Source organism: Podarcis erhardii (genome assembly GCF_964252035.2).
Source record: "Podarcis erhardii genome assembly, chromosome: 5".
Lineage (NCBI taxonomy): Eukaryota > Metazoa > Chordata > Lepidosauria > Squamata > Lacertidae > Podarcis > Podarcis erhardii.
The window spans coordinates 94,180,645-94,200,472 of NC_138509.1; the positions used below are offsets into that span (position 1 = coordinate 94,180,645).

The following is a 19,828-nucleotide window of genomic DNA, read 5'->3' on the forward strand; positions in this document are numbered from 1 at the left end:
CTGGCTGTCCAATTCTTGAAAGCAGCGAAGGGGAGCAGGGGGCAGCAGATTCCCTCCAGAACCCCTAATGATTGCAACTGAGACTTTGGCAGTGTACACAACATATATTTAAAACACATCTCCGCCCCACCCCAAGAATCCTGGGAACGCTAATCTGTTAAAGGTGCTGGGAACTGTACACCACAGTTTCCAGGATTCTCTGGGAATGAAATGTGCTTTAAATGTACGGTGTGTATCCACAGTAAGTCTCTATTTTCAAGTAGGATTCAATCACAAGCCGTCAAATTCAATTTTGCACACCTATAGTGGATTGGGACATCTTGCACTAAAAATCCACCCCCCCCCCCAAATAAAATAGTCTTTTTGCAGTGACAGTGAAATACTTTAAAGCATAGGATTGCGCTTGCTTAGTCATCTAATCTCCCTGTAAACAAATCAGGATGGGTGCTCAATAAACAAGACACCTGGAAGCAGCCCATCAAGAAGGAAAGTCGAGCCAGTGGGATTAAATGAGTTTTACGCTTGCCTTATTGTTGCTTGGATGCTGCTCGTTGCTTTCAGCTTCCACTGGGAAAGAAATACAGAGTGTACAGTGACTGAAATGAGGCCCACTGTTGTTGTTTCCCCCCAAAATGGAGACACTTTCATCAAACTCCATTCCTAGCCGCTTACCGTGCAATGAGGACCGGGCGAGGGCCGCGATTTCTTGGATGGTGAGCGCTCGCCGGGACTTGGGTAACATTTCGACAGTGTCTTCAACATTTACCTTCAAGAGAAAAGGACAGTGAGGTCAGAGGTTGCCTCAAAGAGGGCTCAGACAGATGTCTAGTTGTAGGAGGGGTGGGTGGCTGTGGCCCTCCCTGTGTGTCTGCGTATAGCGTGGTTCGTTTTTCCATAGAGCAGGAAGGAGGATATTCTACGGAATTCAAACTGTTATACAATAAAATGCAATGTGTAAAAAATAAAAGCAGCAATAAAAATACAGCTGAATATCATGCAGCATCTAGCTCAGTGCATTGTAATTTGTGGCAAAATCAATGGCAGGCAGAAAAACCATTAAGTGGCCTGGCAAGACCACCAGGAATTTCAGGCTGGTCTGCAGAGAGGGGTAGTTTGAGAACCACTGGAATAAGCCTCACCAACAACTCTGGAAATAAAAAATTCTGGTAGCTGGGTGGGCCTTGGGGGTGAAGCCAGAATACTCCGGGGGCGGGGGTGTTGTTTTTTTTAAGAAAGGTAAAGGATCCCTGGATGGTTAAGTTCAGTCAAAGGTGACTATGGGGTTGTGGTGCTCATCTCGCTTTCAGGCTGAGGGAGCTGGCGTTTGTTATGTGGCCAGCAGGACTTAACCACTTCTGGTGCAACAGAACACCATGATGGAAACACCATTTACCTTCCTGCCACAGCGGTACCTATTTATCTACTTGCACTGGTGTGCTTTTTGAATTACTAGGTTGGCAGAAGCTGGGACAGAGCAACAGGAGCTCACCCCGTCATGGGGATTTGAACCGCCAAACCAAGAGGCTCAGTGGTTTAGACCACAGCACCACATGCACCCAGGGTACCAGGAAGTAGGGGTGCAGTCCAGTGCAAAAGTTTCCTGTTTGCCTAAAGTGTACGTCTTTGGATTTTTTTTTAAAAAAAGAGATGTTGATCAGCAACAGCCCCAAAGAAAAAGTCCCAAATCAAAACTTGACCTGGTCCTGGTTTTGTTTATTTGGGTCAGCTGTTAATTGTATTTATGAACCACATTCAATACCAAGTGGACCAACCAATTACAAAAGAAAGATGCTGATTAATCACTTTAGCTGATTGATCAACAGATTAAATTTAAGGACCGAAACCTCGCCCATACTTCCTACAGGGGCACACCAGAATAGCACAAGGAGAAATAAATAAACATGTTGTGAACCCTTGGCCCCATTGATTAAAATATGCCTTTGCTAAGCAAAGCAGAGCCTTGATTAATTCACCAATTGAAGCTTTAATTGATTAATCTATTAATTAAACTGCTTAAAGGTCATAACCCTGTTTAAAATACATAAATCTGAATATATAGTTCTGTGTCCGCTTCACTTCCCTGGGACAATCCACAGTGGCAGGGTTAACAGGGTTTTGTTTCATTTAGATCAGAAGAGCCCTGGAGAGACTTAAGCTGTTTTTGTAATATCAGTATACAGATGTACAAGCACAGCTTGCTGGAAGCAAACGGGCTCCTACACTCAACAGATCTCCGGGGAACAGCTGTTGCAGCCCCTCCATAGGGCTGCCCACCCAGTTTCAGCTAACTCCAGCTTAGACCAAGGATAGCCTAAATGCTGCTCTCTGGATGTTCTGAACTACGGGACCGCCTCTCCTGGTATGCCCTGCAGAGGACCTTAAGGTCCACAAATAACTCTTTGGAGGTCCCAAGTCACAAGGTGGTTAGATTGCTCTCAACTAGGGCCAGGGCCTTTTCAGCATTGGCCCCGACTTGGTGGAACGCTCTGTCACAAGAGACTAGGGCCCTGCAGGACTTGACATCTTTCCGCAGGGCCTGCAAGACAGAGCTGTTCCACCTGGCCTTTGGTGTGGACTCAGTCTGACCCTTATGTTTCCCTCCCCTTATGGTTTTGATTTATGGGCTACTATTAAAATGAGGCTGCATTTTAAATTGTATTTTAACCCATATTTTAATAAACTGGGTTTTTTGTTGGTTGGTTCCCCCCCCCCCATTATGTTTTATTGTAATTTTATTGGTGTTAGCCGCCCTGAGCCTGGCTCTGGCCAGGGAGGGCGGGGTATAAATAAAAAATGTATTATTTATTTATTATTATTATCTCCCATCATCCCTGATCATTGGCCATACTGGCTGCGGATGATGGGAATTAGAATCCTAGAATTGGAAGGGGTCCCTGAGGGTCATTTAGTCCAACTGAAACATCTGGAGGGCACTAAGCTGGTCAGCCAGAAGTTAGGCACTCTATTCTCCCTCTCTCTGCCTCTCAACCCCAGCCAAGAAGTTCTGAAGCAGTGATTCCCAGACTTTTTTAGCCACCACCCCCAACTCCATAAACTCATTCCCAGTGCTTCCTGCCCTCCACGACAAAGGGCATTATTCAGGATAGCTATTTGCACGACCCACTAAGGAAGAGAACACAAAAAATGATTTCAAATTGGATGGGGGGACTGTGTGTTGAGATCCCTGCATTGCAGGGGGTTAGACTAGATGACTTGCAGGGTTCCTCCCAATTCTGTGATTCTAAAACTCAAAATAGTAACAATCACAGAACCATAGAATTGTAGAGCTGGGGAGGACCCCACGGCCATTTAGTCGAACCCCGCTGCAATGCAGGAATCTCAGCTAAAGTGTCCATGACTGATGGCCATCCAAACTCTGCTTAAAAACCTCCAAGGAAATTAGAAATCACCCCAGAATTGGCCCTACTAAGCCTCTTCCAAGACAACAATGCCCACTCACATCACAAAGAAGTCGTAACCCACCTACGCTCAGCAGCCAGAAACACCATAACCAGACAATGGAGAGACCTGTCAGGAATAAGCATGGACCAATGGTACCAAATAGTATGGGAAACAGCCTTACTAGAAAAATTAACCAATAAACTGAAGCTGACACAGGGACAAATAGAAGAAGACGCCTTCACCCCGGTATGGCTCCCCTTGATCACATGCACAGCCCAACAAGACAATGACAATAATCCACCAACAGCATACAAATCAATATGGCTAACCTGATCCAAAACACCCACCCACCCCCCTCACACATGAAAACAAAGACCACCACAGCCAACCACAAATGAATAACCACACCCTGGACCAACCCCAACCTCTCTCACCACCAAAGGAACACAAGTGAACAGCAGAGAACCTGCACAAGCAACGCTGACACAAAACCCCACATAGAATCATAGAATCATAGAATCATAGAGTTGGAAGAGACCACAAGGGCCATCGAGTCCAACCCCCTGCCAAGCACAAAACACCATCAGAGCACTCCTGACATATGGTTGTCAAGCCTCTGCTTAAAGACCTCCAAAGAAGGAAACTCCACCACACTCCTTGGCAGCAAATTCCACTGTCAAACAGCTCTTACTGTCAGGAAGTTCTTCCTAATGTTTAGGTGGAATCTTCTTTCTTGTAGTTTGGATCCATTGCTCCGTGTCCGCTTCTCTGGAGCAGCAGAAAACAACCTTTCTCCCTCCTCTATGTGACATCCTTTTATATATTTGAACAAGGCTATCATATCACCCCTTAACCTCCTCTTCTCCAGGCTAAACATGCCCAGCTCCCTTAGCCGTTCCTCATAAGGCATCGTTTCCAGGCCTTTGACCATTTTGGTTGCCCTCCTCTGGACACGTTCCAGTTTGTCAGTGTCCTTCTTGAACTGCGGTGCCCAGAACTGGACACAGTACTCCAGGTGAGGTCTGACCAGAGCAGAATACAGTGGCACTATATAAAGTAATATAAAGTATTACATATATTTATATATATTTATATATTTATATATAAATATATTTATAAATATATATAAATATATATATTTATATATTTACATATATTTATATATTTACATATATAAAGTAAAATAGAAACATCACCACTCGACCCCACCCCCACTCATCTTTTGCCCCCCTCCACCTCTTTCCCCCTGTTCTTCCTAATGTCTCAACAAATGAAACCAATTTGTAAAAAAACAAACAAACAAAAAAGTTACATGGGGAAAAAATACGAGAGAGAGACATTGCACATACCTTTGTAAATCAAGAAAATCTTTTTAAAAAATACATTTTTTAAAAACCCTCCAAGGAAGGAGAGTCCACAACTTCCTGAGGGAGACCATTCCACTGTTAAACAGCTCTTTACTGTTCTTACTCAATTGCACTGCTAACTATTTAGTTTAATAAGTTCAGGTAAACTGATGAACTTGATCCCAAGTTAGCAGCTTCTCAAATTTCAATAGTCATCCAAACCCTCATTGGCCCCCTGCTGCTCCCTTGCCTCTTAGCACCCTCTAGGTAATCTCACCACTCACCAGGGGACAGTACCACCCACTTTGGGAACCTCTGCTCCAAAGGGTGTCCCCTTCTGAAGGCGACCAGGAAAAAGATTTCGCTAGTGATTAAGGATCCTTGAGTTTCTTCTGTTAATTCCAGGGACACTCACTGAGAGTTTATCATGGATCAGTTTAACAAAAGTTGACCAGCCAGCAAAAATATGTGTTATGGTTAGGTAAAGGTAAAGGTAACCTTCCCGCCACAGCGGTACCTATTTATCTACTTGCACTGGTATGCTTTTGAAATACTAGGTTGGCAGAAGCTGGGATAGAGCAATGGAAGCTCATCACGTCACAGGGATTCGAACCGCCAACCTTCCTATCGGCAAGCCCAAGAGGCTCGGTGGTTTAGCTGAGTGGGAAAGGTAAATAGAAACCAGCACACCTTCACATGCAAGAGGGGAGAATGGGCATGCACTCAGAGCACGGCCAGGAGACTTAACCCACAGCCCATTTAATCCATGGACAAGTGACCCCAGAGAGCAATGTGCACAAATGGAGAGTCTCATTCTGGCTATGTGCAGATTGGCCAGTCCCTGTGCATATTCTCTGCTTGAGGGCAAGGCATATTGCCTGGGCAATGTTCAAAACATCTTTCATCTCATGTGTCAACTTCCCATTAATGATTATCCACCTACTGATCATATATTTCACTGCAGTGTGCAAAATCTCTCATTGGCACTGTTGGTTTATGCAACGCAGTTAGAGAAGCCTGGATCTACCCAGGGTTTGGCTCCCTGATCAAGATGAGACCCTTTGCACCTTCTTGATTTCAAAGAGGCTGACATAAGGATCCATTTTCATGAATGATTTGCAATAGCGGGTAAAGAATGCATGAGTTGCAGCAGCAGCAAGCTGCAAATGACCCTTGCACACAAGCAAGCCTAGTAGTCACAGCACCTCCTCCCAGTTGGTCTGGCCCCAATGAAGCTGTTGATGGGACTGAAGGTCCCTGACTTCCCAGTGCTCCCTAAGTCTCCTCCCTCTGTTCCTTCCCCAGCAGCCTAAGGCTCTGTCATCTTGTCTCTCCTTGCTATGCCCTCTTCATTTCTCTCTGTGTTCTGGGAGACCAGGGGAGAGGGGAGCTGGTCACAGCAGGAGAGGGGGATCCCCTGGATTCTTCAGCAGCCTGTCTCATCTGTGTCCGCTGGCCCCTTTCTTATTCTGCCTCTGAGTCTGGACTGCCCTCTGCCAAAGAAATTACTCCAGGGACCGATGCAAGAACTGTCCGTAACAATCGGTGGCAAAATCCAAGATTTTCATGTAGATGGGAATCAGCGTCACCAATGTGTCCATCCCACACTTTCGCACCCAACCCCAAAATAGGGAAAGGGGGGATTCTTAACAGTCCATTTGGGACTAAGCATGCTCAGAGGGCACATAATTCTTCCTGACTGCGAGGGGTGGTGTGAGAGAGAATGGAAAATCAGTGGCAAGGGGGAATGGAATGGAGTGACTGAAGATGTCAAGAGAACAACACTCCACACTGCCACAACTTAATAATATCACTGTATGTGTCTCTTTGGAGAGTTGCATAAGTAAAAAAAAAATATGACAGGTCCCTGACCCCGGGTAGATTACGATCTAAATTTTGACAATGGAGAGGACAACAGAAGGAGGGCCAAGAGAGGAGAGGGAAGGATAAATTACAGCACGATGTTCACAGCGCTGAACTGGGGATGGAGCCCCTCCTGCGTATAAGCACCCTGCTGTTTCAAAGCAGCCCAAGAAGATGGAGTGGGTGGCTGCTCAGCTTGATGTGCAGAAAGTGGCAAGGAAAGGAGCCGAGGTGCTCCGTGTTTGTACCTGCCAAGCTGCCAGTCCCTGGGGTGGAGAGGCAGCTGGGTATAATGCACAAGGCGCTGTGATGATTTTTATCAGGGACCGCAACGGAAACAAGACACCTACTCTCTCTCTCTGTGTGGCAGAACGATTGAGGATGATGGAAGGGAAAACAGAAAGCACAATAATGGGTAATGCTTCAGTCATTAAAGTATCTTGACACATGGGCCCTGGAAGAAGCGTCTGCAGTGGTGCAGAGAAGGTTTAGCAAAAATGAAGCTAAGCCGTGCATCTCTCTCTTGTGTGGAACGTAGTGGTGCCCACCCTCTGTCTGGGAAGAACAGCTCAGGGGTTGAAACTTGTGGAACGTTTGGGTCAGCTCAAACCCACAAGACAAGGGTGCCTTAATTATCTGTAGCAAAAGAACAGAATAGGTTACAAATGCTACAGACAGCTGCCTTCTGCGGCATTAGCTACCTTTCCCAATTTGGTGTCATCCGCAAATTTCATGAGCATCCCCTGAATTCCTTCATCCAAGTTGCTTATAAAGATGAGGAACAACAAGGGTCCCAGGGAAGAACCCTGCAGGCACCCCTCTTGTCACTTTCCCCCAGGATTATGAGGAACTGTTAGTGAGCACTCTTTGCCTTCGGTCAGCCAACCCGCTGCAAACCCACCTAACAGCTACCTCGTCCACTCCACATTTTACCAGCTCTTCCACAAGAATATCATGGGGAGGGGGCTTTGTCAAAAGCCTTACTGAAATAGAGATACACCACGTCCACAGCGTTCCCCTGATCCACCAAGCTTGTAACTCTATCAAGAAAAGAAACGAGGTTTATCTGGCACGACTTGTTTTTGAGAAACCCATGCCGGGTTTTAGTAATCGCAGCATCCTTTTCTAAGTGCTCACAAACTGACAATTTCTGACTATTCATTTCCTCCCAGTTTTCAACATACAAAATACTTGATAGTTCTCCTCCTCTAACCAACAGCCGTGTGCTTGAACGTAAGAGACAAGCTAGACATGAGAACTGTGATACATAAATAAAAAGCTTTCAGGTCTGATTAAACTTTGCAGCCAGAGGGAGAGGGGATCCAGATCAGGAATGGTGGAGAAAGCAAAATAGGAAGTTTCCTTATACCAGGGGTCAGCAAACTTTTCCAGCAGGGGGCCAGTCCACTGTCCCTCAGACCTGGGGGGGGGGGCAGACTATATTTTGAAAAAATAATAATGAACGGATTCCTATGCCCCACAAATAACCCAGAGATGCATTTTAAATAAAAGCACACATTCTACTCATATAAAAACAGGCTGATTCCCAGAATGTCCGCAGGCCGGGTTAAGAAGGCGATTGGGCCGGATCCGGCCCCCGGGCCTGAGTTTGCCTACCCATGCCTTATACCATGAGAGCAGAAGAGCCTGCTGGGTCAGGCTAATGGCCCACCTGGGTCAGCATCCTGTTCTTACAGTAGCCAAGTCATAACTTTGTTCCATCTAGTTCAATATTGTCTACACAGAGTATGCTCTTCCAGCTTTTGCTGGACTGCATCTCCCATCAGCCCCTGCAAGTGTGATCAATGGCCAGGGACAGTGGGAGTTGTAGTTCAGCAACATCTGGTGGGACTCAGCTACACCGGCAAAGAAAAGAACGCTTTATATGCGTTGTTTGTGCATTCTAACACGGTGACACCAGATGGCGATATGGAGTTCCGTTTTGGCTAACCCGATTTCTCATACAAAGTTTGCAACGCCTTTAACTGAAATGCTTCTTGGATGGGTCTAGATCCAGTCCTGGTATACACTGACAGGCAGTGGCTCACCAGTATTCCAGACAGGGGACACTCCTAGCCGTACCTGAAGATATTGGGAGTTGGTTGGGAGGGACTGGTTTTCTGCCACTGACTGCAGCCCTTCCTAAAGGGAATTAAACCCTTTCGTGCTGTGCCATCTTACAAATGAAAATTGTCCCGTCTTCTATTTGGAAAGAACTCCCATACATGTCTACAAAGAAAATGGTCCCTGCAAGGAGGATTTTCATTTGGAGAACACACCCCCAATCTGGATCAAATAAAAATAAAAATGAAGCAAACAGGAGATCTATTCATCCATCGGTACCATCACCATATCTTTAAAAAAGAACCCCTCACCCAGGAAACGGCACAATCTATTATTTACCTAGCTTCTGAGGCATTTTTCGCCTGCCCCGTCACATAAAGATCTCCGGGTAGCTTCTGATAAATAAGTGAAAACTACAAGAACGACATTAACTATTCAAAAAAATTAATTACGAAGTAGGACGCAAAGCCCCAAACGCTACATAAATGATGGCTTTGTGGAGTTGTGAAGCTGGGCCTCGCGCACACATGCACAAGCACACGACGCCTTCTCGTGCATGACAAATGGGGCAAAGTTCCCACGCAGGGCCCATTCCCAGCCTGCAGTGAGGTCAGCAGCAGCAGCCCATCATGTAAACGTCTTCAGGATGAGGGGTTGCGCAAAGCAACAGGTGCAGCTCAGGGAGACGGGTGATAAGGTGCGCTGAAGTTGCTACGAGAAACGTTTAATCGGCTGTCCGTCCCCACGACACGTGCCTATATGTGCAGCCAGGAAAAGCAAGGGGGATGCCCTGCACTTTGGACCCTATTCTCATGGCTGCATGTAGGTTTATTTGCAGGCTCCATCCTACCTCTCCCCAAGTCCCTCCTGCACGGAATAAAAGCCTTCCTGGAGCCAGATCCTGGCCTGTCCTTCTGCAAGGGAAGAGTGACCCTCCTAGAGGACCCTTACCTGCCCCTTCCGGCTTCTCCCTCCTGGCGCGGCATCAGCGCCAGCGGTTCGCAGGCACCGCCAGGGGCTCCTTCCGAAGCGGTTCTGGACTTGTAGCTTGCAACGAGGTGCATTTCCATGGCAACCAGTCACCATGGACTGATTTCTCCCAGGATACAGGCCTGGCTTTGTACTGACGTCAGCGCAGCACGAGACGTAGTATAACGAGCGAGCCACAGAGACAGGACATCGCAGGAGCTTGGGGCTGTGTGGGGAGGAAGGGGAGGGGGTCAAGGGGATAGGGGCTTGGGGCTCGTTCTCCACAGGGTGGCAAGCTTGCCTCTGGACAGTTAGGCTGCAAGCTGGGGGTGCCCTGTGTATGGCTGAATGCTCTGCTGCACCACTCTTTTTTTTTGAAAATCCTCTCAGACAGAAAGCTAGCATATCAGGATGAAGGCTCATCAGCAGGCTAGCTTTCTGTGGGCAAGGAATGTTCATCTACAGAGCAGCGTCCAGTCATGTGGGCGCAGGACTTGGGTCTAAGGCTCTGGTTCTGGGAGAAACCCCATTTAAGAATCAGGCATCTGTTGCATTTAAGGTGTCTGCCAGGAATTCTTTCTTTCTTTTTTATTTCATTTCTATCCCACCTTTTTCTTCCAATGAGCTCAAGGCAGCGTATATGGTTCTCCTCCTCCACATCTCATCCTCACAACAACCCTGTGAAGTAGGTTAGGCGAAGAGATGGTGATTGGCCCAAGGTCACCCCAGTAAACTGAGCAGTGGCTGAGTGGGGATTCGAACCCTGCACTCCCACATCCAATCCAACATTCTAACCCAGAGCTTTCCAAACTGTGTGTCGCAACACGTTAGTGTGCCAGCTGCAGTGTGTAGGTGTGTCATGCAAACACTCCCCACCAGAAAGGGGTTAGTTTAAGCTCTGGTTTGCTAGTAAAACTAAATTGCTGCATTGCGAAATGGTGCGGGTCTAAAAATGTGTCACCGACATGAAAAGTTTGGAATGCTCTGCTCTAACCATTATGCCGCACAGGGAGGGGGAAACCTGTTGTTCTCCATTATGTTGTTGGACTTCTTGCTCCCATCAGCCTCAGCCAGCAAGGCCAATTGGGACCAGTTCAGCCAGCCATAACTGCTTTGAGGGCTTCTTTTTACAATCATGCAGTATGTATATAAACTTTGTGAAATAAATGGTCAGGATTATGGATGTTTTGATGGCAAAAATATATGTGGGGGGCATCAAAGGTCCCCCACGCCTGCCTTACCTCAACTTCCCTGTGTAGCGCATTCATCCTGCAGTAGGACCTATCCTTATTCACTAGATTCTAGCTTAGTGTTTCTCAAACTGGGTTCTCCGGCTGTTGTAGGACTACAACTTCCATCATCCATGACCACTGGTCCTGCCAGCTAGGGATGATGGGAGTTGTAGTCCAACAGCACAGAGCCAAGTTTGAGAAACACTGAGTCCTTTATGTCTACTTGGAGCTGCAACCACGCTTCAAAGTCTTTCATCGATGCCCCAATATGTTTAACTGGACATTTAAGAAATTGAACCCAGGACTTTCTGTCCACAAAGGATTTGCCTTCTGCCGCATTTGTAGGGTGTCTCTGGAAAACCTGAACCCGTGCACTCTGCAGTCCCTCAAAGCCGGGCATGTGAAATGGTGCTCTCGGGCTGAGCTCAGGCACCCTACTTGGGGTGTACTTGCAGGCAGCAAATGCACACCCAATTTAAAAACAATTTTCCTAAAGAGATTTTTCTACTGCAATCTGGCGTTCACATTCTAAATTATTTTATCCTTTTAGTATTGCTGGCACTCTTTCGCTGGGCGTATACTAAAGAGCAGAGGATCAGATCTGCAAGTAAACAAACAAGCAAATAAATAACTATTTCTATCCGGCCGTTTCGGCTCTTAAGGGAGCGTTCATGGTGACTCACATCATTAATAAAACACAGTCCAAACAATAACCATAAAAAATTATTACAGCGGAACAAAAATGAAGCAGTAGAGGAAAAATTAACACAATAGAAAGCCTCGCTTTCCCACTCAAGCAACAGATAGCTCCCCCCACCACCAACCCCCCCCCCCCATCTGCAACATTGTTAAAGAGGTGTCAAAATACAGAGTGGCAAGGGGGTGGGACACAGCCAAAGCTCCTGAAGCAAGGAGTTCCACCAATTTTACAGTTAAATTTCATGCAAAAGCTCTCACCGTTGTTCAGAACATACTGGCAATAATTGCAATGTTCTGGCTTTTACACAAAACATTCTGGCAACTGGGCTTGGTTCTCTCCTCTCATACACACAACAACAACAACAACAACAACAACAACAACAACAACAACAACAACAATTTATTATTTATACCTCACCCATCTGACTGGGTTCCCCAGCCACACACACACCACCCTCTGCCCAAATATGCTGGCAATTCTAGATACTGGCCTGGTAGGATTTCCAGCAACCTAGAAAAAAAGCAGCAACCTAGGACTCAGCTACATTAGTTTAAAAAAACAGTGTTTTGAATGTGTTACAAACATGCGACACCAGATAGCGATGGAGAGCAAAAATAAATTATTTGAGATTTTCAATAGTGCTTTTTTTTTGTTATAATGATTTATTTCTGACTGATTTATAGGGTCTTTTCCCCTGTGTGTAGATCCACCCCTAGGCTGCTCCTGAGCTATTAAGAGAGCTTTGATATGTAGAAATCATCAGCTGAGGTGACGCTCTTCATTGCTGCAACTAACTTGAACATTGCTGCTATCCTCCTGCTGTTTAAAGGAACAGTTACAGGGACCATACAGTTGCTTGGGTATGGGGGTGTATTTACATGGGCACAGAGACATGTTTCCCATGTGATCTAAGGTTCTACAAGGGGGCGGACACATCTACTTCAGCCTGAGGGCTGCATTTCTTTCTGGGCAACCTTGCAAGCGCCATATGCCAGTGTTGTCGGAGCCAGAGGCTAAAGTTGGCAGAGCAATGAATGTTAATTTTACTTTGGTGAAATTTGTTTCTACACACACACAGGTGGATACACACATACAAAAAACGCTGTGAAAATACTATTTTTTTATTAAAAAAACTTTGAAAAATACATTGAGTTTGGCATAGCTCACTATTGCCATCTAGTGTCACATATGTGTATTGCACTTCATAACACATTTAAAACGTTTTATTTGCAGCTGTATAGCTGAGTCCACACACAGAGAGAGCAATGCATCCTCTGTGCAGATGAGCAAGAGACATAATCAGTTTGACGACACAGCCAGGCAAAAACAATAGGGATGGTGTGGTGCGGGACTTGTTGAGGGGTGTGGCCTGGAGTGAGGGGTGTGTGTGGCTAAGGGCCAGGCAGAGAGCCCCATGGCTCTTCTGCCCCACTTTCACCAACCAGCACCTGGCCTCGTTTTCTCACCTCCTGAGAACTTAGACGAGATTTAAGCCACTTCCCATAAAGTTATCCTGACTGCAGACCAACAGCTGGCTTGTCCCTCAGAACACGCCACTTGCTTTGGCGAGAGAGAAAGGTGAAAGGAACCCAGTCTTGGGGACGCAGTTGCTCTCTCCAAGCAGGCTGCTTGGATGCTACCCAATTAGCAGCACAGCCTTAGAGCCCATCTCTGCAGCATTTGGTGGGACTTGGCTGCATGGTAGCAGCCGCACAGGTCTTGCCATTCTTGCATTCCCCCCCCCCCCCGGTGCTTTCTGGAAAGCACCCCCACCCCCCCACCTGCACTCTGAGCAGCACTGCCAGGGAAACAATAACAAAACCGGCTCGCTTATAAAACCTGCCATTTTCAGGCACACGGCATCAGCGCTGTTGTTCGAGGGTGTTGTCATAGTACCCGAGGAGCAAATCCAAGATTGGGGCTCCCTTTCTCTGAGGCCTCCAAGAGACATGGAGCAAAGGGATGGCTCCGTTCTAACAGGATGCTCTGCCCCACTAAGAAGCAGGGCAAAGCCATTCAGAAAGACAAAGCAGGGTCCAACAACATATAAAGGGTCACAGGGTAGCCACCCCTGTTTTGCAGGATTCAGGAGTACCCTCTCACTGCTGAAACAGCAATCTTAAATCCAACCCTGCGGATATTCATCTGAAACACACACACACCCAATGGACCATCAAACTACCAAAACAAAGTGGATAGAGCACAGCTTTGAGCATCTCCAGCAGTGGCAGCTGGTACCCAAGGAGCTGGAAGACAGAGAGAGCCAGCTAATTATTGCTTTCTCCCCCATCCTCTCCCCTGCTGAGTTCTGCAAGGGAGGAGGAAATGGACAGCCAGGACCACCTGCTGCACTTGGTTGTAAGAAGGCAGGTCGGCAGGGGCTGGTTGCAGACAAAGGGCAGTTGGTGGGGCAGTACCCCAATGGGCAAGCCTCAATTGCGTAGGGCTGCCTCTGAAGACAGTTCAGAAGCTTCTGCTGGTGCAGAATTGGGCAGCCAAGTTGCTCACGGGGACAAGACGGTTTGAGCATATTACACCGATCCTGCCCTGACTGCGCTGGCTGCCAGTTAGTTTCTGGGCCAAACTCAGAATGCTGGGTTTGATCTGGAAAGCATTAAATGGCTCTGCAATACCGCAAAGACTGCCTCTCCCCATATAAACCGTCCTGGACTCTGCGTTCATCATCTGAGGCCCTTCTTCGTGTGCTTCCTCTACGTGAGGTCTGGAGCACGGGAACACCAGAACGGGCCTTCTCTGTAGTGGCTCCCCGTCTGTGGAATGCTCTCCCCAGGGAGGTTTACCTGGTGTCTTCATGATACATTTTGAGGCGCCAGGCCAAAAAGTTCCTATTCAACCAGGCCTTTGGCTGATTAATATTCTACAGCCTATAAAATGTGTCTGTGGGAAGGGAGGGGTTATTGTTCTGTTGTTTCGATTTAATTATTTACTTGTGTTTTATCTTGCATTTTATTTTGTGAACCACCCTGAGTTCTTATGATGAAGGAATCACCACCTGTTGGGAGTAGGCAAATAATCTGACCCAATGTGAAGCAGCTACCTGTGTTTCTATTAAAGGTAAAGGTAAAGGGACCCCTGACCATTAGATCCAGTCGTGGCCAACTCTGGGGTTGTGGCGCTCATCTTGCTTTACTGGCCAAGGGAGCAGGCGTACAGTTTCTGGGTCATGTGGCCAGACTGACTAAGCAGCTTCTGGCGAACCAGAGCAGCGCACGGAAACGCTGTTTACCTTCCCACCGGAGCAGTACCTATTTATCTACTTGCACTTTGACGTGCTTTCGAACTGCTAGGTTGGCAGGAGCAGGGACCGAGCAACAGGAGCTCACCCCAGCACAGGGTATCGAACCGCCAACCTTGTGATCGGCAAGCCCTAGGCTCAGTGGTTTAGACCACAGCACCACCCGTGTCCCGTGTTTCTATTACCTGTGAGTATTTACAGGTTTTCATGCTCCGTGCTGTGAAAAGCTTCGCCAGTGTCTGCAGACCAAGCTGCTGTTAATAGGCGTAGGAGCAGGCCAGCCAGGGGTTTGCTTTGGTCAGTTGACAACCCTTGGTGCTTCCTGGCTCCCTTGTGAGCAAGTCATTGGAAAAGTCATAATTCTGGCCAGGCCAAATCAGAGACCTACTGCTTTCGACTTATTACCCATTTAGTTAGAATGCTAGGAGCAGGGACCACCCGGGGCGAGGTAATTGAATTAATCCCAGCATTTGAAAGAAGGCCCCCCCTGGAGTGTGTAAAAAACCCTGAAGCTGCTAAAGTCAGACAGGGACAGCTCCCAGGGAGTAGGAAGTGCAGGATGAGATTCTTTAATGGCCTGATCTTTAACAGCTGACTGCATTGGGTAGGATGGGTGACTTTTCTTCCTGACAGATGTTCTGCACCTTTAAGCAACTGCGCTATCAAGGTCAAACAAAACCAGCAACATAAAGGACAGTAAAATTTAAGAATTCAACAGGTATACCTTTGCCCATCAATGCATCTCATGTCCTGGTCAGGCTGCACCAGTTGAATTTCCATCATAATTTGCTCCTGGTAAAAATGCAGAAGCTATGCAGGCGAGTGGGGGGTGGGGAGAGGCAGAAACCTCATCCTACTGAAACCACCGACTTCTCAAATATGAAATATATTAAAAAATTAAAGAATTGTCCAGTAGCACCTTAGAGACCAACTAAGTTTGTCCCTGGTATAAGCTTTCATGTGCATGCACATATCTAAAGAAGTGTGCATGCATACGAAAGCTTATACCAAGAACAAACTTAGTTGGTCTCTAAGGTGCTACTGGACAATTCTTTAATTTTTATATATATTTCGACTGCATCAGACCAACACGGCTACCTACCTGATTCTCAAATATGAATTCTGAAGGGCTTTGCCATCAGAAGCAAGGTAAGTCAACCTTCTCCCTCCTTATTTTACATATGCATATAACAGTTTTGCTGTGTATAAAGCAAAACTGAACATGCCTCCTTCCACTGGTACCCTCGCCCTGTCTTCTTGCCTGCCTTACTTCATTGCTATTTTCTGCTTGAACTGAGTCTGCAGCTTTATGTAAGTAAACAATATTTTTATATCCTTACATTAAGGACTTCTGTGTGGTTGTTTTGTTTAGAGGGATAATAAAGGGAGAATCCAGACTGCCAAAGGCATCCTGGATAATTATACAAAGCCATGCAGCTTTGTCTCCAGTTTCCATGTTAATACCGCAAAGGATGATATATTTTTAACTCTGCTAAACTAAACACTAATCTTCCTCAAGTGAATAAGAGGAAGGCTAATTAATAAATAATAGAGCCTCTCCTACCCTCCAAATCCATCCCAACAAGTTCAATTGTCACACTCCTTATTTTGCGCATTCACACACACATCACCCTGTTTTGCTGTGCACGAAACACAACTGAACTGAGCCTGTATCTTTTCCCTGTTACCCTCACCCTGTCTTCCTCTCCTCTGATAGACGCTTCTCCTTTGGAAAAGCTTGAGAGTGTAAGCTCCTCAAGGCAGGGACCACTTTTCAGTGTGGAACACTGTGGGCGTTAGTGGTACAGTACAAATGCTAAATAATATACTCAGTAGCTTTGGGAAAGGTGAATCGCGTGCTGGGGAATGTTACGAAAGGGAGTGAAGACGAAACCTCCAATATCGTAATGATGTTATACAAATCTATAGTTCTACAGCCACACTTGGAATGCAGAGCACAGTTCAGGTCACAGGACCTCAGAAGGGATATTGTACAGCTGGAAAATGTTCAGAAAAGGGCAACCAAAATGTACTACAACTCCCAACAACCCTGGAGCTGATGGGAGTTGTAGTCCCAAACCAGTGGAGAGCATCAGGTCGGGGGAGGCTGGAGCTGACAAGCACAGAACCAATGGACCAATAGCGCACAAGTCTCCCTTCTTTCCCGCCCCCGTGCCACGCAGGAGCTCCCACCATGCGGCAGCTTAAGCTACATGCACCTTAAGGCTGTTGCTGCAGCAACATCTATCTCCCCCCGCAGTCCTGCCAGCCTAGAAGCAGAGTGATGAAAAAGGGCACCTCGAGAGAATCCTGGCTGTCCACAGAGCTTTGGCGAACCAGCCTGCGCACTAGGGAGGTCCGGGTGTGGCCCAGGGGCGAGAGGGCGGGCAGGGACTTCGCCTCGGTCCACTCCACGTGCAAAGTAGTGTCCACAGCCACTGCAGGGGAGAGCAGAGAGTGAGGTCAACCTCCGGGGAACAAGAAGGAGTGAGCAAAAGCAGGCGGTCTCCCTTTTGCAACCCAAAATCAGGCTCGTCACATTGCACAGCACATAATCTATTCATGGAACCACCCCCTGGCTGGGAGATTGTGGCAGCAGGCATGGGCTTTCAAAGTGGGTCAGAAGACTGTGGTCACATCCGAAAGACACACTGTGATGGCCTGGGAATCTGATTCAGAGGCTGAACCAGAGGAATCCTAGCCTGCACAGGAGTCCCCGCCTCCAGGGCCAGCTGAGCCGGGGCAGGGCCTTGAATCTGAAGGGCCTGCACCTGTGCTGGATCCTCAGGAGCAGACACCAGATGAATCCACTCTGGTGATTGAGGACCCATTGCCTACAGGTGCGCCTCTCCCAGCCCTGTCAGGGGAAGGTGAGCCTCCCCCTGGGTCCAGTAACCCTCCAGCCTCTCCTGAGCTGCAGAGGCTCAGGGCAGAGAGGCGGAGGGAACTGGGTTCTCTCAGGAGGAGTGCTCGCCTTAAGGCCAGGAGAGGCTGGTCACCTGTGGGCCAGGACCGCCCCTGGCCTCAGAGAAGATAAAGGCCAGTCAGCCCGGTCCCAGGTTGCGGGAGCAACGTCGTTGGAAACCTGTTTCTGCCAGCACCCAGACCTGTTCTTCCAGAGTTCCCGACCTTGCCCGGCTCCTTGCTTTGGACCTCACTTTGCCCTTGGTGGACAGACTCCAGACCCTCGACCCAGGACCGGACTCTGACCACGCCTCATGGTAACCCCCCCCCCTGGGACCAGCACACACACATTGAAAGCATTCTTATACGACTTTCACAGTCGCGGCTCCCCACTTCCCAAAAAGAATGCTGGGAACTGTAGTTTGTTGAGGTTGCTGGGAGTTGCAGTTATGTGAGGGGTCTCTTGGCACCCCAAACTACAGTTCCCAGGATTCTCCAGGGGAAGCCTTGACTGTTTACAGTGGGGAAAGAGTGCTTTATGTGTATGGATGTGACCCTGGTGGTGGGTAGCTGGCTTCATGGCACATCCAGGATCTTTGACCCTGAAAACCAGCTGCAGATGGGCAGCAAGAGAAGGGCAATGGCTATGCCCCGCTTGTGAGCTTTCCATGGGCATTTGGTTGCCTTTGGATTCCAAGCACCTGCTTCGTTTTCATTCCATGCTTCTTCCAAGGAGTTCCAAGTGGATTTCCTCTCATTCTTATGCCTGCAACAACCCTACGAGGTAGGCTAGCCTGAGAGACAGCGACTGCCTCCAGATCATGCTCTCAGCTGAGGGGAGGGATTTGAACTCTCACTTGCCTAGTCTTTATTTAAGGTAAAGGTAGAAAAGGTAAAGGACCCCTGGACGGTTGAGTCTAGTCAAAGGCGACTATGGGGTTGTGGCGCTCATCTCGCTTTCAGGCCGAGGGAGCCAGCGTTTGTCCACAGACAGCTTTCCAGGTCATGTGGCCAGCATGACTAAACTGCTTCTGGTGCAACGGAACACTGTGATGGAAGCCAGAGCGCGCGGAAACACCATTTACCTTTCTATCACAGTGGTACCTATTTATCTACTTGCACTGGTATGCTTTTGAACTGCTAGATTGGCAGGAGCTGGGACAAAGCAACGGGAGCTCACCCCTTCACACGGATTTGAACCGCTGACCTTCTGATCAGCAAGCCCAAGAGGCCCAGTAGTTCAGACCACAGCGCATACCACACTGATTCCAATTCTGACAAAAAGCAGGAATTTTGAAGCATGGACAAACCGTGGGGTCTGTCTCTCTCCCCCCCCCTCCCCCAGTCACAATCCACAGGCACATTCTGTATCAACAGTGGGGAAACCTTTGCAACTCGAGGGCAACATTCTGCTTCTGCGTAATCATGGCCGTGGCAGGCAGAGCCAAGAACAATATTGGGAGAAGGAAGGAATGCACATTTCACTTCAGTGAAGTAGGCAGATTTCCACTCACAAGCCCCTCTCTATTGTCCATTCAAGCAAGCAAGTAGCATTGTCAGAGTGCAAGGACTCCTTGAAGCCAGGCAAAGTTGCAGTCAAGGAAGTTGCAAAGCAATGCTAGGAAGTGGCACAGCCTTGAGAGGGACCCAAGGGCCACATGGAGCACCCTGGAGGGCCACATATGGCCCACAGCTCTGAAGTTCCCTGTACCCATCCTAGATCTATTTTTACCTGTGTTATAGCAACCTTCCCACCAAAAAGGAATGGATAAGTAATGTGATTGACTATTATGTGGAATTGCCAAAGGTAACAGCTAAAATAGGAGAACCTAAAGATGATTGTTTTGTGGAAGAATGGAAGCTTTTTTCCGGACTGTCTAAAGAAATATTATAGTACGATGAATTCGCAAGCAGGATTTGAACTATGAGCAACTGAAGGAATTAGAAGTTATCGTATCATTGTTATGGTATAAAAGACAGAAGATAGGGTGCAGCCAGGGGGAGAAATAAAAAAACACCATGGAAAAAGGGGTGGGAAGTAGACAAAACAAAACACAAATGTTATGTATTGGAATATTTATATATATATATA

At 47.5% G+C, this 19,828-nt stretch overlaps 1 protein-coding gene across 4 annotated transcripts in view; it reads right to left on the reverse strand.

Annotated features, from left to right (window-relative positions):
• FAM131A (family with sequence similarity 131 member A) overlaps positions 1 to 19,828 on the reverse strand; it is a 58,173-nt gene that overhangs the window by 21,878 nt on the left and 16,467 nt on the right. For 2 of the 4 annotated variants that reach the window (XM_081862734.1, XM_081862733.1), the window contains exons 2-3: positions 17,131 to 17,270; positions 673 to 766 (exon numbers count right to left, since the gene is read on the reverse strand). In XM_081862734.1, coding sequence (XP_081718860.1) covers positions 673 to 766; positions 17,131 to 17,270 — 234 coding nt within the window. Of the gene's footprint in view, positions 1 to 672; positions 767 to 9,626; positions 9,750 to 17,130; positions 17,271 to 19,828 lie in introns of those variants that run through there. The other 2 variants (XM_081862735.1, XM_081862732.1) reach the window with 2 other exon arrangements.